This window comes from Podarcis cretensis, assembly GCF_951804945.1.
Source record: "Podarcis cretensis genome assembly, chromosome: 3".
NCBI lineage: Eukaryota > Metazoa > Chordata > Lepidosauria > Squamata > Lacertidae > Podarcis > Podarcis cretensis.
In genome coordinates this window covers 121,252,092-121,269,911 of record NC_137172.1, presented here as the reverse complement: position 1 = coordinate 121,269,911, position 17,820 = coordinate 121,252,092, and the positions used below count along the sequence as shown (strand labels likewise).

Sequence of the window (17,820 nt, the reverse complement as noted above, 5' to 3'; positions counted from 1 at the left end):
CAGGTAAAGACCAGAATATGCTGGGATCTTAACCATTCCAGCTCATTAATCAACCAGGGCTGGATCTGGACACATCAAAAAAAGCATTTCAGAAGAACACGTAAACCTCATACAGTGATACCTCGGGTTACAGATGCTTCAGGTTACAGACGCTTCAGGTCACAGACTCCGCTAACCAAGAAATATTACCTCGGGTTAAGAACTTTGCTTCAGGATGAGAACAGAAATCATGCAGCGGTGGCACAGTGGCAGCAGGAGGCCCCATTAGCTAAAGTGGTCTTCAGGTTACGAACAGTTACAGGTTAAGAACAGACCTCCAGAACGAATTAAGTACTTAACCCGAGGTACCCCTGTAGTGGAAAATCACACTGGTGAAAGATGGAACTCCACAGCGCCATCTGGTGTCACAGTGTTATAATGCACATAAAATGCTCTTTTTTTTTCTCTTTTTTTTTTGCTAATGAAGCTGAGTCTCAGGACATTAAGATTTTGTAATCAATAAAATTAATAATAAATTTTTTTAAAAAAGATTTTGTGTAAGCTTTCTCGGTAGCATGCCTCAATTTTTTATTGGTGCATACTGGCTATACTGGTTTTAAAAGGGAAATTCCCTTATTCCGAATAGGATTCCTCGCAAGAAAAGGGAAAAGTTGACAGCTATGTTTCAAAGGAGTAAATTTCAAACACCATTTCCAGGATCCTAAGTTTGACCTATAAAGCCAATTCCCAACTACTGAAGAAAGAGGCAGTAAAACAAAATAGTTTGCAGTGCATCATGATGCTAAAAATGCTTCCTGAAAGGTAAGCCAACCAGGTTTATTGCAGCGTACAGCAGAACAATGCTGTGCACTCAATTTAAGCGTGGGGTGGTGCAGCGTTACTTACACTGTTGCAATGACAATGCATCATATTCTATAGCATCTCAACCAGCATATTCTGAATACAAACGTGCAACCCACAGTTGTCAGCAGCAAATGTTTTGGGAGCACCTAAAGCAGTGGTTGTTGAAGCTCAGTGGGTTTGGGCCCCATAATTCTAGCTTTTCTACAATAAAAGTAGTGTATAATAAATAGGAGCAGTCAGCAATGCAAATTTCAGTTCTGTAATATCACTCTCCATATGCAATGGTCTGCCATAGCAGACTTGTAGAAGACTTCAGGGTTTTGAAAGACCGCTTTTGGCAATTTTGGAGAACTCATCAAGAGAAAAATAACTACTGCACAAATACGTATTGATATATGTTCACAATAATGAACAGCATTTATTTATGACCATGTAAACCATTAGACTTTCTCCCCTGACCACTGAAGCATTTCCCCCAGAACCACAAGCCTTGTTTTGGGCTCCATATCTCCCTTTCTTCGCTGCAGTTTCCAAGCGTCCTACTGTCTGTGTCTCCGAATATCTTCAGCATCGTCAACACAGCAATTTCCCATTCCGTTGTTGCATCGGCCAACATAGACTTCCACAGGATGGCAGAGAGTATGCCGGCAAACTCCCTTTAGTCTCCTACATCGCCCTGTGCCTTCATAGAGAAAATGAGACTTTGTGAGTCTTATCAGAGCTGCTCTGGACTCCTGTGCAGAAGACATTATATGAAGCTGGAGAAGACCAAGACAACACGTGCACAGACTGGACTGCCATAAATCTTCCAATACAAGAGATTGAGATGTTAGGGGAAGCACCAGCAGATCAATATCCATGCCACTCAATTCTCCCTACCTACATGCCCTGTCAGCAATACTGGGGACATCTGTAAGAAGGCTCTTTTGGAATGTTTGCACAGCTTACTATTGTACCAGGACTCTAAATTCTGATTTTCCTCTGCTGTTTAGGTGCACAACAACGCTGTGTATATCCTGGTACTCAGGAGTACTTCATGAGGGACCATCACACGATGTTGCGCATGGACAAAGAATTGGTGTACAGAGGAATATTCACCTTTTCTTGTCTCCAGCATCACGCAATGACATTCATGTGTGCATAGGAGCCAACACCCAGGGGCTGAGGGGACTTCGCCCCCCCCATAAAATATTAGAGGGGGTCGGGACCCCCAAAGCTGATCGGCATTGCCATTCAAATGATGTGTGTGCACCGTGCCATGTGACTGATTATGCGAGTCAGGGCTTACCTCCCCCCCCCCCATATTTTATTCAAGTTGGCACCCCTGCGTGTGTGGCTAAACCCTCGCCAATAAATCACCACAGGCAGAGGCTTGCTGTCAGCTGTAGCGCAACACTTTCTCTTGGAGGTGGCTCATTCAACATACCCATTCAAATGTTGCTGATTATTGCAGGGACTGGGAACATGTGGCCCTTCAGATGTTGTGGGTCCTTTCAGTTCCAGCAGGGCCAATGGCTAGGGATAGTGAGAGTTGTAGTTCCAACAAAACCTGGAAGGCCAAAGTTCCCCCACTCTACTCCTGCCCCTCCATCAGTTTAATGCTTCTTTTTTTAAAAAAAAATACCTGTTGCCAGTTCCCTGCTTATAATAACTGAATGTCCCATCTGCAATGCTAAGCCCTCATTGTAATTAACTTCTGACACATTGCTCTTGCTTCTTCACCTTCAGATAACTAACAATAGTCTAGGTGCTCTGCATTATGTAATACGGTTTACAGTCCTGCGGTCTTTTGTGCTCTTACCTGGGAGTAAGTCCCAAAGGCTACAGGGGGACTTCTGAGTCACAAGCTGTACTGATGGCCAGCAAATCAGATGGACGGCAAGGCTTTCAATGGCCAATACTAGTCTATCTACCATTTCCAATATCAGAGGCAGTGTTTCTCTGAACACCAGTTGCTGGAAATTGTGTGTGTGTGTGTTGTGCTCATATCTTGCTTGGGAACTTCCCATGGAGGCATCTAATTGGCAGCTTTGAGAACAGATGGGCTTTTGGTCTGATCCTGCACAGCTCTTTTCATGTTCTAAAATGTCAAACATTAAAAAGGTCCCAACCCAGGGCACAATTTCCAGCGTTCAGATGTCGTCGGAAAGTTGTGTGGTTGTTTATCCTTTTGAAACAATAATTTAAAAAGAGCAGGGGATGAATAGGAGGCAGTCCTCATAAATAAACATATTGTTTGCCACACCAAGAGAAGCAGGAGGAACCTGCTAATCACCTGCGAGCTCCCTGCAATAGTTATGAATTAATTTGGTGACAATAACCCACATGACACTGTCGGGCCATTCCCAAAGAGAAGGGTTATGAAAACAGACATAATACGGAAGAGGGAAATGAGTTTTTCCTTGTGGAAAACACCAGAGCAAATTGAAAATGTGTATAGTTCACACCCTTTTGACACTTACCTGATTTGTCCAGGTAGGCAGGTTGGAACAGGAAAAAGATAAGCAGGAAAAAACAAAGAATCCTCATGCTGGCTGATGTACAGGTGGAACTCAAATTGCACTAGGAGGGAAAGTAGCACAGATACAATGAGACTGTGCTTCTTAAATATATGATAGCTATGAAATCTATGAAATTAACAGGCACTTCATGCCACCCAAATAAGGGCCATTCCTCCTGCAATGGGGGCAAGGTGTGTTTTTGTTTTAGTTTGGGTTGTTTTTTTTTTTTTGCTATCCTCCTGTATTCACAAGAGAAACACAACACATTAGCTGGCAACTCAAGAGTCTCAGCCACAGTAAAACAATGTATTTTTAAATATTTGGGCAGTCTGTAAACAATTCATTCATAGGTAAGCACTTTAAAATGGCATATATTTCACTGAGAGAGTTAACCACATGCCTGGGATTGATGCAACTCTATTTAAAAAAGGATCCATTTTATTCTGGCTTCTGACGATTTAAAGTTTTTGATGTCTCACCAGTGATTTGGATTTGGACTTAAGTATATATTTGGTCTTACTGAAACCAGTGCATCTTAAAAGTGCATAACTTTGGCTGGATTGCACTCATGCTCAGTATAGAGTCAGTGCTCAAATTAATATTTTTTTCAATCTGGAAAAGAATATAATGACTACACAAAAAATGGATAGAAAAGGACTATGAACCGGAATGGAAATCTAGTCTTCTGTATATCTTTCCTGTATGTAGATTTTGTATTCACATGACAGTCTTTCACAGGGAAGAAAATGGATGGTCATGCCAGAATTGGAATTCCAGAATCATTCCATTTTATTGTGGTGTTTTTTTCATTTTAAATCAGTTTCTAAAACATACTTTCACATGTTTTTTTAAAAACCTGTGCAATACAGATTAATGGCCTGGGTGATTGTGGCCTGAGTCCTGCAGTTCAGTTGGCATCAGCCTTGGGTTGGCAGGCTTTGCTGGAGAAGGAAAGAGGAGGGGGCAGAACTGGGCAAACTTGGGTTGCAGAAAAGGAGCTCTCCCCTTTCTACGACTTCATTTGCTTTCGAAGCAGGGAAGGGATGCTGAATCTCCCTTCTATGGAGGCTGGGGAGGGCTGTGATCAGCCACAGGGGGCAGGGACTGACCAGGAAAGGTCATCAACTGAAGAGGAGCCTGAGCAGGAGGGTGCAGTCTTGTTTCCTAGAACCAGGCATCTCCTTGACAGAGGAGAACATGCTTGCAGCCCCAATATTCCCATAAGGCAAGAGAGTCTCGCAAGTGAGCAAGGCATGCCTTGTCTTTAAAAGCTTGGCAGGAGGTGCAGGGAAACCTCTTGGGACATCTTTGTGTCTTCCATCGAGGCCCAATATACTTGCCTGAATAAATATCTCTTTCTTACTTCCAAGTAAGAACTTCTGCCTGTGTCTGCTGGGTGGCAGACAAGACACAGTGACCACTCCAAGAAGAAAACCAAACTAAATGTCAGGTGTGCGTGCAGGAGCCAGGCCCTGTGACCAACAGGACTCTGCAGGACTGGGGCCTTCCTAAGTTTGTTCTGGAGAGGCAAGGCGCGGCCGCATAGGTGAGGCCAATTGGTAACTCACAGCACCTGGTGGCAAGAGCCGGGAAGGGATATAAGGTCAGCATTTTCCCTTCGGCTCTTTGCCACAGCAACACATTCCCTGTCTTGCTGCATTTGACTCCTTGCTTCTTGATCCTCAGACCCCTGACTTCATGACTCCTGGCTCTCTGACCCTCGGACTCTTGGCTTTCTGACTCCTGGCTTCTGGACTCCTGTTCCTTCTCCCACTCTGCCATCTTGCCCCTGTTCCCGACGTCCCCAGCCGGGACTTCGATCACCCGTGAACCGGACCGTGAAACTAACCCCCTCTGCCCAAGATGGGCACTTGCACCCAAGTGCGTAGTTGTTTTCTATGGGCCTTGTGTGTATGTGTGTGTGTGTGTGTGTGTGTGTGTGTGTGTGTGTGTTTAAAAAAGCAACTACCTTCACATCTCAAAATAATTCCAGAGGTCACCTTCTCTTCCCATGTTTGGCCAATTTAAAGGAACCTAAAAAATTCCAAGCGATATAGTCCAAACCTATTAAATCAATGGCAGTTTTTCTATTGGAACGTAGAACTTTACCTCTCCTTCTTGCCTCTAAAGCCTGTGTGAAGAATCTATAATAGCAGGCTATTTCCCGCCAACATCAAATTGGAGTGTCTATGGACAGTGGCGCTGGCAGGACAGTATGTATATCCGAGTATTCCTGTCTTTCAAGTGCTGCCACCAGTTTCTGCTCCCAGTCTCAGCTGGGCCTCCTATGGATGCAGAACAGAACCTTCACCACAGAATCTCTGTGACATCATCATTTGTGACATTCAGGCAGAGGCATTTCTGATGCCCCTCCCACTATTCTCTTGCTTATCATACATAAAATTCAAAGACAGTTTGTGTGTGGTAGATAGGATCAGAATCAGAAGCCAGGGACCCCATGATGAGGCTTTTTGTTAATACTATTAAATTCTTTTTTAGTTCTGTTCATTAGCAAGACCCTCTGCATCAACCCTGATATTATTTGAGTAGTCCCCCCACAGGCTTCCCCATCTTCTGAGGTCAACCAAGCCACTCCAAGTAACAGGGATTTATTGATAGTGGTGTTATCCTTATGGTATTCTTTAGTCCAGGCCGAATCTCACTGTTCTTGCTGAGGGTATCTGAAATTAAGGATCAGAAATGGGGCTAAGCCGAAAGACCAGGAAAAGGTGAAATAAGCAAGCTGAATATAAATGGACTATTTGGTTCTTCCAGGGTTCATGTGTTTGTGACTGATCCTAGCCCCTCTTGGCCCATTTCCAAGGAGCAACGTTACAACAGGTGGATCAACCCTATTTGCTCCTTCAGGAGTTTAGTTCCTCAGGTCATGAGACATGAAAGCTTTTACTGGTTCTGTCCAAAGTGTTTTATCTGTGAAGGTCTCACAGCCTTCCCCTTTGGCCTACAGGCCATTTTACAAAACTTATCAGAAGTGGGAAAGTAAGTAAAAAAATCCTTTTATTGTCACATGTGAGCAACCTGTGGACCATTGCAGCCTTGTGGGTCTCCCCTGAGGTTGCCACTCTGCCCCCCCCCCAGTTTTGTGGCACAACTGTGATGGGGGTGCACCATGCATGAAAATGGCCATCTCTGTGTACCATCTTGCCCAAACAGCTGCTTGGCAAGGAAAGCATGATAGCGATGGGGAGGATGTTTGAGGGGCTGCCGAGAGCCTTACGGTTGCTATCAGTGGCTTTCATCTAAAACCAGAGGGCGGTTTATGCACGCAGAGTCTTTTTCTCTCTCCTTTATTGATATATGAACACCCCTGGGTGTGTCTGTGTGCTTGTATGCTGGGATAGGACTTCTCATTGCAAAGGTGAAAGGAGATGTTGAGAATGGTGGAACTCTAGGCACACGCTGTGCACTATTTCTCTGTGGGAGGAAATGAACAAAGAAGAGAGGTGTCCATTTTGTTGCTGAGACAGAACACCACAGTTTGCAATGGACATTTCATTTGGCAGCAATCCTTCCTTTCTTGGTTGGTCAGAAGAGCCACCCACAGCACAAGGCAGGGGTCAATAGTTCCGGGTAGGGGACCAGAGAGGCAAGGGAGAGGAGTTCACACTGCTTTGGGTTTCCAACCAGTAACATAGCACAGGGCACTTGCACCAAAACCAGCAAGAGGGATTCAGGCAGTTAGCTCAGGCAAGACTCACAGCACGCACACTTCTGCCCCGGGGCCAGGGAGGGGAATCTTCTAAACATGCTGAATCAGATCCTTTCTTTTGGGACACATGACTGTTGCTTAATTGAGGCATCTAATCATAGCCCAGCCGAAATAGCTCAGTTGGGAGAGCGTTAGACTGAAGATCTAAAGGTCCCTGGTTCGATCCCGGGGTTCGGCAGCTATTTAGGGACGCAGGTGGCGCTGTGGGTTAAAGCCTCAGCGCCTAGGGCTTGCCGATCGAAAGGTCGGCGGTTCGAATCCCTGCGGCGGGGTGCGCTCCCGCTGCTCGGTCCCAGCGCCTGCCAACGTAGCAGTTCGAAAGCACCTCCGGGTGCAAGTAGATAAATAGGGACCGCTTACCAGCGGGAACGTAAACGGCGTTTCCGTGTGCGGCTCTGGCTCGCCAGAGCAGCGATGTCACGCTGGCCACGTGACCCGGAAGTGTCTCCGGACAGCGCTGGCCCCTGGCCTCTTGAGTGAGATGGGCGCACAACCCCAGAGTCTGTCAAGACTGGCCCGTACGGGCAGGGGTACCTTTACCTTTTTTAATCATAGCCTGCATATTTATTGAGGCTTGATCAGGGCTTGTATTTTAAAATGAGCTTAAAGATCTTCAAATGTTTCATGCCAGGCAGAAGAGCAGCTGCCTAAGAACCTTGGCAATGTTTTTCCTCCTAGACAAGGGGGCCCCCTGATTTATAGCAGAAAACAATTCTCAAAGTCAAAAAGGGAATTACAGGCTGAGAGCGAGGACACTGACCCTACATATTACAGAAGATAAAAAAGCAGAGATAAACATAATTTAGAGTGGGTAAATAGTAAAATAAAACCATGTGCCTCCCATTAAACTTGAGCCATATTTTCCTAAGGTTCAAAGGTCAAGAGCAATGGAAAAGCATCTAGCTGGCAGAAAGGAAGAGAGTATTTTGGGAAGTCTTTTTCTAAAGTTGTTTCTTTCTTAAACTGAGATCCTTTTAAGATTTCTTTTCCTTTTAAAAAGCTATCTATGTTATGTATTAAATATATTGGCTTAAATGTAATTATGCAAAGGAATTAGAAGCTAAGAAATGTTAAATCCTTATGCTAGATTCTTATTTCATATAGTTGGAAGAGATCACAGGGGCCATCAGCCACCAGCCCAGCCCCCCTTGCCAAGCAGGAAACATCATTAGAGCACAAATGGTTGTCAAGCTTTTGTTTAGAGACCTCCAAAGGAAGGAGATCTTTCAATGATGATCCTTGACATCTGTTTAAGATAAAAATTTAAGATTAAATCATTTGTTTTGGAGGGCAATAGGGCGAGGTGAGCTGGTAATTAAGGTTCCTTGTTGAGACACATGTAAGATATATTACTACTTATTTGTCATTTATAGATAGAAGAATATATAGCTTTTTGTTTCCCATAAAAGGGCAGAAGGAAATGGGTGTATCTTTTGTGATTGGTTCTAGCAAACAGCCAATAGGAATTTCAACCAGGCTGATTGGACAGAGGCAGCCACAGGAGGAGCAAGGGGGCTGGATTAAGGAAATATAAGTGCTGGCCAGAATGGCAGGAGGCCAGGCCAGAGCTTGGTAACCATATACCACTGTGCCTCATATTTATTTGTCTGACAAATAAATTATTATTTTAATTTCTCTATTGCTGCGTTGAATATTTCATTCCAGCTAAGCGTTAACCACAAGCAGGGTGCTACATAATAACTTATCACACTATAAAAAAAAATTCCTTCCAGTAGCACCTTAAAGACCAACTAAGTTAGTTCTTGGTATGAGCTTTCGTGTGCATGCACACTTCTTCAGATACACTGAAACAGAAGTTTCCAGACCCTTCTATATAGTGAGAAGGTGGGGAGGGGTATTACTCAGAAGGGTGGTGGGAATGGGTGATTGGCAGATAGCTGTGATGAGCCTGTTGACGACTCTTAACGACTGCAATAGGTCTTACAGGAAAAAGCAAGGGGTGAGAAGGTGAAAAATGGCTTTGTCATGTATAATGAGATAAGAATCCAAGGTCTTTGTTCAGACCAGGACTCTCCATGGTTTTAAGTTTGGTGATAAGTTGCAATTCAGCAGCTTCTCTTTCCAGTCTATTTCTGAAATTCCTTTGTAGTAAAACAGCTACTTTGAGATCTTGTATAGAATGTCCTGGGAGATTGAAGTGTTCTCCTACTGGTTTCTCTGTCTTGTGGTTCCTGATGTCTGATTTATGTCCGTTTATTCTTTGGCGTAAGGTCTGGCCTGTTTGTCCAATATAGAGAGCTGAAGGACACTGTTGGCATTTGATTGCATACACAATGTTAGACGATGAGCAATTAAATAGTCCCGAGATGGTATGTGTGATGTTGTTGGGGCCAGTAATGGTGTTGTCCGGGTGTATGTGGCAGCAAAGTTGGCATCTGGGTTTATTGCAGGCTCTGGTGCCAGTGTCCGTGTTAGGTCTGGTTGTAGTATTATTGTGGGTTAGGAGTTGTTTAAGATTTGGTGGCTGTCTGTAGGCAATGAAAGGTCTTCCTCCCAGAGCTTGAGAAAGAGAACTGTCATTGTCCAGGAGAGGTTGTAGATCTCTGATGATGCGTTGTACTGTTTTAACTTGGGAGCTGTATGTGATGACTAGAGGTGTTCTGTTATTTTCTTTTTTGGGTCTGTCTTGCAGCAAGTTCTCTCTGGGTATCAGTCTGGCTCTGTTGATCTGTTGTCTAACTTCATCTGCTGGGTATTTTAGTTCTAAAAAGGTTTGCTGTAGATCTCTTAGGTGAGAGTCTCTGTCTGTAGAATTGGAACAGATGCGGCTGTAACGTAGTGCCTGGCTATATACAATGGACTGTTTGGTATGTTTGGGATGGTAGCTAGAGGCATGTAGATATGTTTGTCGGTCAGTTGGTTTACGGTATAAGGTGGTGTCTATGCGCCCATCCTGTATTTTTATAGTAGTGTCCAAAAAATGTATTTCTTGCATAGATTGATTCATTGTTAGGTTGATTGTGGGGTGAAAATCATTGAATTTCTGGTGGAAGGTGTCCAGGGTCTGTTGACCATGTGTCCAGATGATAAAAATATCGTCAATGTATCGCAGGTACAAGAGAGGTTTGAGTGGGTAGGAGTTTAGGAAACGTTGTTCTAAATCTGCCATGAAGATGTTGGCATACTGTGGGGCCATGCGGGTGCCCATAGCTGTGCCGCTGATCTGAAGGAACAGGTCATCACCGAATTTGAAGTTGTTGTGGGTAAGAACAAATTGGCAGAGTTTGGTGGCAAAGTCCGCTGTCTATATTGGACAAACAGGCCAGACCTTACGCCAAAGAATAAACGGACATAAATCAGACATCAGGAACCACAAGACAGAGAAACCAGTAGGAGAACACTTCAATCTCCCAGGACATTCTATACAAGATCTCAAAGTAGCTGTTTTACTACAAAGGAATTTCAGAAATAGACTGGAAAGAGAAGCTGCTGAATTGCAACTTATCACCAAACTTAAAACCATGGAGAGTCCTGGTCTGAACAAAGACCTTGGATTCTTATCTCATTATACATGACAAAGCCATTTTTCACCTTCTCACCCCTTGCTTTTTCCTGTAAGACCTATTGCAGTCGTTAAGAGTCGTCAACAGGCTCATCACAGCTATCTGCCAATCACCCATTCCCACCACCCTTCTGAGTAATACCCCTCCCCACCTTCTCACTATATAGAAGGGTCTGGAAACTTCTGTTTCAGTGTATCTGAAGAAGTGTGCATGCACACGAAAGCTCATACCAAGAACTAACTTAGTTGGTCTTTAAGGTGCTACTGGAAGGAATTTTTTTTTGTTTTGACTATGGCAGACCAACACGGCTACCTATCTGTAACTTATCACACTATAACACACAAGTTCACAGTAGGTGACAAAGATAGTCGTTTGTGTTTGTAAGGATGACCCATTAATGCAGAGATGGGGAATGAAAGCAAAAAATCTCATAAAAGGTGAGTGTTGATGGCAGTGGAATGGAATTGTTGTGTGATGAGCAGCTGATAAGGAGGAAGAAATAGTGGCTTGAGACCTAAAGCAAGACTGGCTTCAGGGTTTTGAGGCCTCACACCTTAGTGAAGACACACCATTGTTTACAAACTCAGCATCTATTTCTTTTAACAGGACAATAAAGCAGAGGGGTTTTTTAAAAATAAAAAAACCCAACAACATCTAAATAGAAAGAAATATACAAACATGGTTTCACAGACTTACAAATTCAGTTGCATATTAACATATAATTTATAACAAATTAAACAAAAACAAACAAAACAGCATGAATTTAATCTTGTAGACCAGGGTTCAGCAATCTTTTTCAGCAGGGGGCCAGTCCACTGTTCCTCAGACCTTGTGGGGGGCTGGACTATATTTTCAAATGAACAAATTCCTATGCCCCACAAATAATCAGGAGATGCATTTTAAATAAAAGGGCACATTCTACTCATGTAAAAACACGCTGATTCCCGGACCGTCCACGGCCGGATTTAGAAGGCGATTGGGCCGGATCCGGGTCCTGGGCCTTAGTTTGCCTACCCATGTTGTAGACTAAGTTATAGGCAAGGCTGAATATCACTAGAGTAATATAATGTACAGTAACCTATGGTGTTTAGATTGGTGAGCACAGGTAAATAAATATCAGTTTAAACTGATGATAATTTAGATGCACTTATTTCAATATCCATTCATTTTGTTACTGGTTACCTAAATGAATATTAAACAACCCAGAAGAAGTGACTCATACACACCAGACGGTATTGACGCTGTAGGTACTGCCCTGCCCTATGCTCCATTGTTTGTATAATTAATAAAAACTTACCAAACCCTATCTAAGTTGTCTTATTTCTTTTGCCCTCTTGCCACTTTTAATTTTTATGTCAATTTTTCTAACAATCCTTCATGCCAGACACTGCTTTACCATTGGTCTATATTTAATAAACAGATCCTGAAGCTGAGGCTCCAAGACTTTGGCCACCTCATGAGAAGAGAAGACTCCCTGGAAAAGACCCTGATGCTGGGAAAGATGGAGGGCACAAGGAGAAGGGGACGACAGAGGACGAGATGGTTGGACAGTGTTCTCGAAGCTACCAGCATGAGTTTGACCAAACTGCGGGAGGCAGTGGAAGACAGGAGTGCCTGGCGTGCTCTGGTCCATGGCGTCACGAAGAGTCGGACACGACTAAACAACAACGTATTTAATAACAGTAAAATTTTTGTTTAAAAGTATGGCAGCTAGGTAAAGGTAAAGGTACCCCTGCCCGTACGGGCCAGTCTTGACAGACTCTGGGGTTGTGCGCCCATCTCACTTAAGAGGCCAGGGGCCAGCGCTGTCCGGAGACACTTCCAGGTCACGTGGCCAGCGTGACATCGCTGCTCTGGCGAGCCAGAGCCGCACACGGAAACGCCGTTTACCTTCCCGCTGGTAAGCGGTCCCTATTTATCTACTTGCACCCGGAGGTGCTTTCGAACTGCTAGATTGGCAGGCGCTGGTACCGAGCAGCGGGAGCGCACCCCGCCGCAGGGATTCGAACCGCCGACCTTTCGATCGGCAAGCCCTAGGCGCTGAGGCTTTAACCCACAGCGCCACCTGCGTCCCTCCTAGTATGGCAGCTAAGGTAAAGGTAAAGGGACCCCTGACCATTAGGTCCAGTCGCAGACGACTCTGGGGTTGCGGCACTTATCTCGTTTTATTGGCCAAGGGAGCTGGCGTTTGTACACAGACAGTTTTTCTGGGTCATGTGGCCAGCATGACTAAGCTGCTTCTGTCGAAACCAGAGCAGTGCATGGAAGCCCCATTTACCTTCTCGCCGGAGAAGTACCTATTTATCTACGTGAACTTTGACGTGCTTTCGAACTGCTAGGTGGGCAGGAGCAGGGACCGAGCAACGGGAGCTCACCCCATTGTGGGGATTCGAACTGCCGACCTTCTGATCAGCAAGTCCTAGGCTCTGTGGTTTAGACCACAGCACCACCCACGTCCCAATGGCAGCTAAAGGGCAGCATATTTTCAGAGGAGTTTGTGCCAGAGTTTGGTTCAGGCTCTGTCTGGCGAGTGCATCTTATGCAAAACCACGAAACCCTGTGGCAATTATACAACCTCACTGAACCTGTCACAAAGATCCGGCTAATTAGCACCTGTTCATTGGAATGCCTTCATCCTGTAATATTCTATTCATGAGCATTCATAATAAAGGTACCGGTAGATGTTTCGTAGGCAAACAAAACTGAAATGCAAACTTCACCTGCCGGCGATACTTCTCTGTGACGTAGCAAATAAACATCAACAACAGAAAATTGCAACACAACTTTTGATAAATTGCCATTGCCATGGGGATAACTACATGGTTTCTATACCTCCCAGTTTCACTGAGCCACTATAAATGGAGGTGCAACCTTCCTCCTAACTGTGTGTCTCTGTCTTCTCTTTTCTGAAGACTTCAGGATCCCTGGCAGCACTCAGCATGAAAGCCCTTTTCCTTCTCTTCGCTCTCCTCCCGCTGGTGTTCCCTGCTGATCCAGGTAAGATGCATCTCAGTTCCAGGGTGAGCGCAAAGCAGGGGCAGCCAAGGCAATGTCACCCAGATGTTGCTGGACTACAAACTCCTATCAGCTGTAGCCAACATGTCTTTTGGTCAGGGATGATGGGAGCCATCTGGAGGGACCCCACACTGGCTCTCCTTGCTGTATAAAGGGTGGTAGGGAAATAAAGAGTTTTCCAATGAGGAATGGTAGTAAAAAGTTTTGAGACGTGAGATTATCAGTTACCTGGGAGAAAAACTGAATTAACAGCGTGCTAAAAGTACGACAGGGGAAGGTGTCGTTTCATTGGTCCTTCTGTACTCAGATCTGTACTCTTCAGCATACTTGCTTCAGAGACGCAGAGGAAAGATTTCCATGCACGCACACCAGAGTCTTCAGTATCTGATTCTAGGTTAGCAAATGAACATTCTCATTTCTGTTTAAAACAATGTTTGGTATCTGAATGAGAACCCAATCCTTCTGAAAAGGATGGTTGTGTTCAGGATTCCTGCTTTGCATGGGGTTAGACTGGATGACCCTGGCGGTCGCTTCCAACTCTACAATTCTATGATTCTATGAAAAACAAGACCAAGACTTGTGATGCAAAGACTCCCAGGCTGTGAAGTTAACATGGGAACATGCCTTTCAAATTTTGCAAAGGATACCATGAAGTGCTCTTTAAGAAATACTATCTCTGTGCCTCTTAAAGGTAAAGGTAAAGATACCCCTGCCCGTACGGGCCAGTCTTGACAGACTCTGGGGTTGTGCGCCCATCTCACTTAAGAGGCCAGGGGCCAGCGCTGTCCAGAGACACTTCTGGGTCACGTGGCCAGCGTGACATCGCTGCTCTGGCGAGCCAGAGCCGCACACGGAAACGCCGTTTACCTTCCCGCTGGTAAGCGGTCCCTATTTATCTATTTGCACCCGGAGGTGCTTTCGAACTGCTAGGTTGGCAGGCGCTGGGACCGAGCAGAGGGAGCGCACCCCGCCGCAGGGATTCGAACCGCCGACCTTTCGATCAGCAAGCCCTAGGCGCTGAGGCTTTAACCCACAGCGCCACCTGCGTCCCACCTGTGCCTCCTGTGCCACCTGTGCCTCTTATATAATAGTTAAGTAGGTGCTTCCTCAAATACAAGAAACAAAGAAACTTACCATATTTTCTCTGCTGCCTTTTTTCCCCCTTTCAGAGACAAATGAATCTGACACGGTTGCTTGTCGGAAAAACTTCAACATATGTTCCACTTTGCTTTGCCCCGTCTTCTATACAGCCAATGGAACCTGTTATGATGGAAAGCAAAAATGTTGTGTACCTTGGAAGATCAAGGAAATGTTGTTGTCCCTCCGAAAAACATGAAAACGAGCAATGCCATTTCTTTGCCTAATGCTGATAAAATGCACATTGTTTGCCTTTGATTAAAGACTCAGGTTTAAACAAAAACATTTTGCTTGGATTGTGATCATTAGTCCATAAATAGCCCAAGGAATTATCTGAAGGTCATGACAGCATTTGACTGCTTGAAGGTTTACCCCAGCCACTGGATGGCTAAAAGGTAAAGGTAAAGGTACCCCTGCCCGTACGGGCCAGTCTTGACAGACTCTGGGGTTGTGCGCCCATCTCACTTAAGAGGCCAGGGGCCAGCGCTGTCCGGAGACACTTCCGGGTCACGTGGCCAGCGTGACATCGCTGCTCTGGCCAGAGCCAGAGCCAGAGCCAGAGCCGCACACGGAAACGCCGTTTACCTTCCCGCTGGTAAGCGGTCCCTATTTATCTACTTGCACCCGGAGGTGCTTTCGAACTGCTAGGTTGGCAGGCGCTGGGACCGAGCAGCGGGAGCGCACCCCGCCGCAGGGATTCAAACCGCCGACCTTTCGATCAGCAAGCCCTAGGCGCTGAGGCTTTAACCCACAGCGCCACCTGCGTAGAGAACCATAAATGAATTGCCATGAGAAGAACAGCTTAAACATATAACAAAACCCACAAAGGTAACAATTGCATGTATGGGCACAGAGACGACCAGCTATTCTGTCCCAGACAGTGGTCTCAGCTGGAAAACCAGGCTCTAGCCAAGTCACCTCTAGCCTCTGCTGAATTTAGGGCACCAGATCACGATGTCCTGCTAGCTCCAGTTCCAAATCCAAGAAGCAGAGCCCAGCCAGTCACAGGTCAGGTTCCAGCAAGATAAGGCTCAGGCATGTCCAGGGCATCATATATAATAGTTGTGGAATGTCAGATCCTGTATGTTGGGAGTAAAGCAACAATACCTGAACCGGAAAGGCAACATGTTCCTCCTCCTTACTCATTCCTTCTCTTTTAGTAACTGCTTGTTGGCAATTCCATCCAGGGTTTTACTTGCTTCCTGCTTCTTCTACTAGTTCAAGGCGGTTACAGGATGAGCTGGTGTTAACTTCTTGGCTCCATCTTGGTCACCTGTAATATGGATGCTTAGAATGGCTTTGTCTGACATGAGTAACAAACCTTAAGTTTTCTTCACCCTTTCCACCAGCTGTCTTAGCGGGTGCTTTCTGCATGCTGCTGCCATGTATTTACCCAACTCCAACAAGATACATTGGGAGATCAGGCCAGCGCAGGCTGCTTGGCTGGTTCATCCTGATCAAGGCTGAAAATGACACAGAGGAAGCTACTGGTGCTCACAAACACCACACTCCACAATAAACTGTGCGTGGTGGGAATAGTGATGGTGGCTGGGAAGGCAGATAGCAAGCGGACCCAGGTGACTGGGGTTCTCTGAGACAACACCCTCTCAAGGACACATAAGGCATCCAAGAACCCATCTGATTATGTAGCAGGTAGGATTGGGGGAGAAAGTTGGGTGAGTTTGCATGTTAATGCGAGTGTACCTACCGTAATTCACATTTCTCAAAACATCGTGTGTACTGAAATGCAGGCATCCTTTGGAATCCACACTTCTCTGAGTTTTGTTATGCCGTTCTCTAACTCCAAAATGTGTACATCATGGGAAAGTGTACATAAGTATGAATACAACAGTGAAAACACCACACAAAGGTGCATTGTATTAGGGGAAAACTGTTTGGAAATATAATATAAGGCAATTGTGTATACGTATTAGGGGAAATTTATGCTAAAATGCTAAAGGAATTTTTGTGAGGACTTTTTTTAATAGAAAAAAAAAACTATTGCCCTGATACAGAATTGTAGTGTGCTGAATTTAAGATTGGAAAAATGAGAAACAGAGTATTTTAATTTATTATTTATTTAGTTGATAAAAATTCTACACCACTTGATTGGGGAAAAACTCAAAGCAGTTTACGAGAAAGATAAGACAATAAAACCAAGACAAATTTACAACCCTACTTTAAAACATACAAAAGTTAAAATATTAAAACACATTAAAATCACCTTAATTTTCTACGCATCTGCGTAGACTTATCTAAACAAGACTGTTCTTAGCACCTGGTTGAGTGGGAACTCATAGGGTAAGGAAAATTTCATTGGGCTTTGAGGCTTTGTATAGTAACAGCAGCACCTTGAACTTGGCAAATTGGCAACCAGTACAGATCTCTGAGCACAGGTATCATATGCTGTCAAACCAGTTGCAGTTGGTACAAGGCGCTTCTAGCCGTGGAGCCTACCTGAGCCTCCAGTGACAGCTGAATCCAGAAGGACCCCTAAACTGCTGACCTTCTCCTTCAGGAGAAGTGCAACCCATTGCAGGGAAGGCAACTGACCAATTTCTTGGACACGGGAGCTATTGACTCTAGCTAGTGTCTCAGTCTTGCTAGGATTCTTGCTCCGCTTGTATTTCTTCAAGCCTTTCCTCACTGTGCCCAGGGACTGCGCAGCCTCTCCAAATTCAGATGTTATGGTGCTGAGTGTCATCAGAATACTGGTGGCAGATCGCTCCAAAACTCCCACAGATATTAAATAGCAGGGGGACGAAAGGCCCTCTCCCAATGCTGCTCTCTGGACTTGGTCCTGAAGGCAGGATTGGAACCACTGTAATCCTGTGCCCCCAGTTCACATCAAGAAGCAACAGTAAGGTCACACTCCCCCTGTCCCACTCTCTGCAGAGGTCACCCATCAGGACAACCAGTGAAATTGACACAATTCTTCATCATTAATGGGGCAAGCGCTGGAGCTTAGGAAGACAAGCTAAGTCTTGGCAGCATTTCTTGTCCACTAGAGGACACTCCTGCCTAAGATACTGCCTTACGGAGACGAAGTGAGCATGCCAGGCGCAAAGCG

General features: G+C 45.0%; 1 protein-coding gene and 1 long non-coding RNA gene across 2 annotated transcripts; one reads left to right on the top strand and one right to left on the bottom strand.

Annotated features, from left to right (window-relative positions):
- Positions 1-1,229: 1,229 nt before the first annotated feature.
- LOC307213250 (uncharacterized protein) lies at positions 1,230-5,658 on the bottom strand. The gene is made up of 3 exons (XM_079971022.1): positions 5,454-5,658; positions 3,306-3,405; positions 1,230-1,525 (listed from the first exon to the last, which is right to left on the bottom strand). The coding sequence occupies exons 2-3, from the start codon at positions 3,370-3,372 to the stop codon at positions 1,383-1,385; spliced, it is 210 nt and encodes a 69-aa protein (XP_079827148.1). The 5' UTR covers positions 3,373-3,405; positions 5,454-5,658; the 3' UTR covers positions 1,230-1,382.
- A 7,027-nt stretch (positions 5,659-12,685) lies between these two features.
- On the top strand, positions 12,686-15,033 carry LOC307212667. The gene is made up of 2 exons (XR_013837066.1): positions 12,686-13,595; positions 14,783-15,033. It is a non-coding gene; the product is annotated as an uncharacterized lncRNA (long non-coding RNA).
- The last annotated feature ends 2,787 nt before the right edge of the window (positions 15,034-17,820 follow it).

Excerpts from the sequence above, each read along its gene's own strand:
- LOC307213250 (XM_079971022.1), bottom strand. The coding sequence starts at position 3,372 with ATGAGGATTCTTTGTTTTTTCCTGCTTATCTTTTTCCTGTTCCAACCT. Across the intron at positions 1,526-3,305 it reads TGCCTACCTGGACAAATCAG|GCACAGGGCGATGTAGGAGA; the intron begins GTAAGTGTCAAA and ends TTCTCTATGAAG.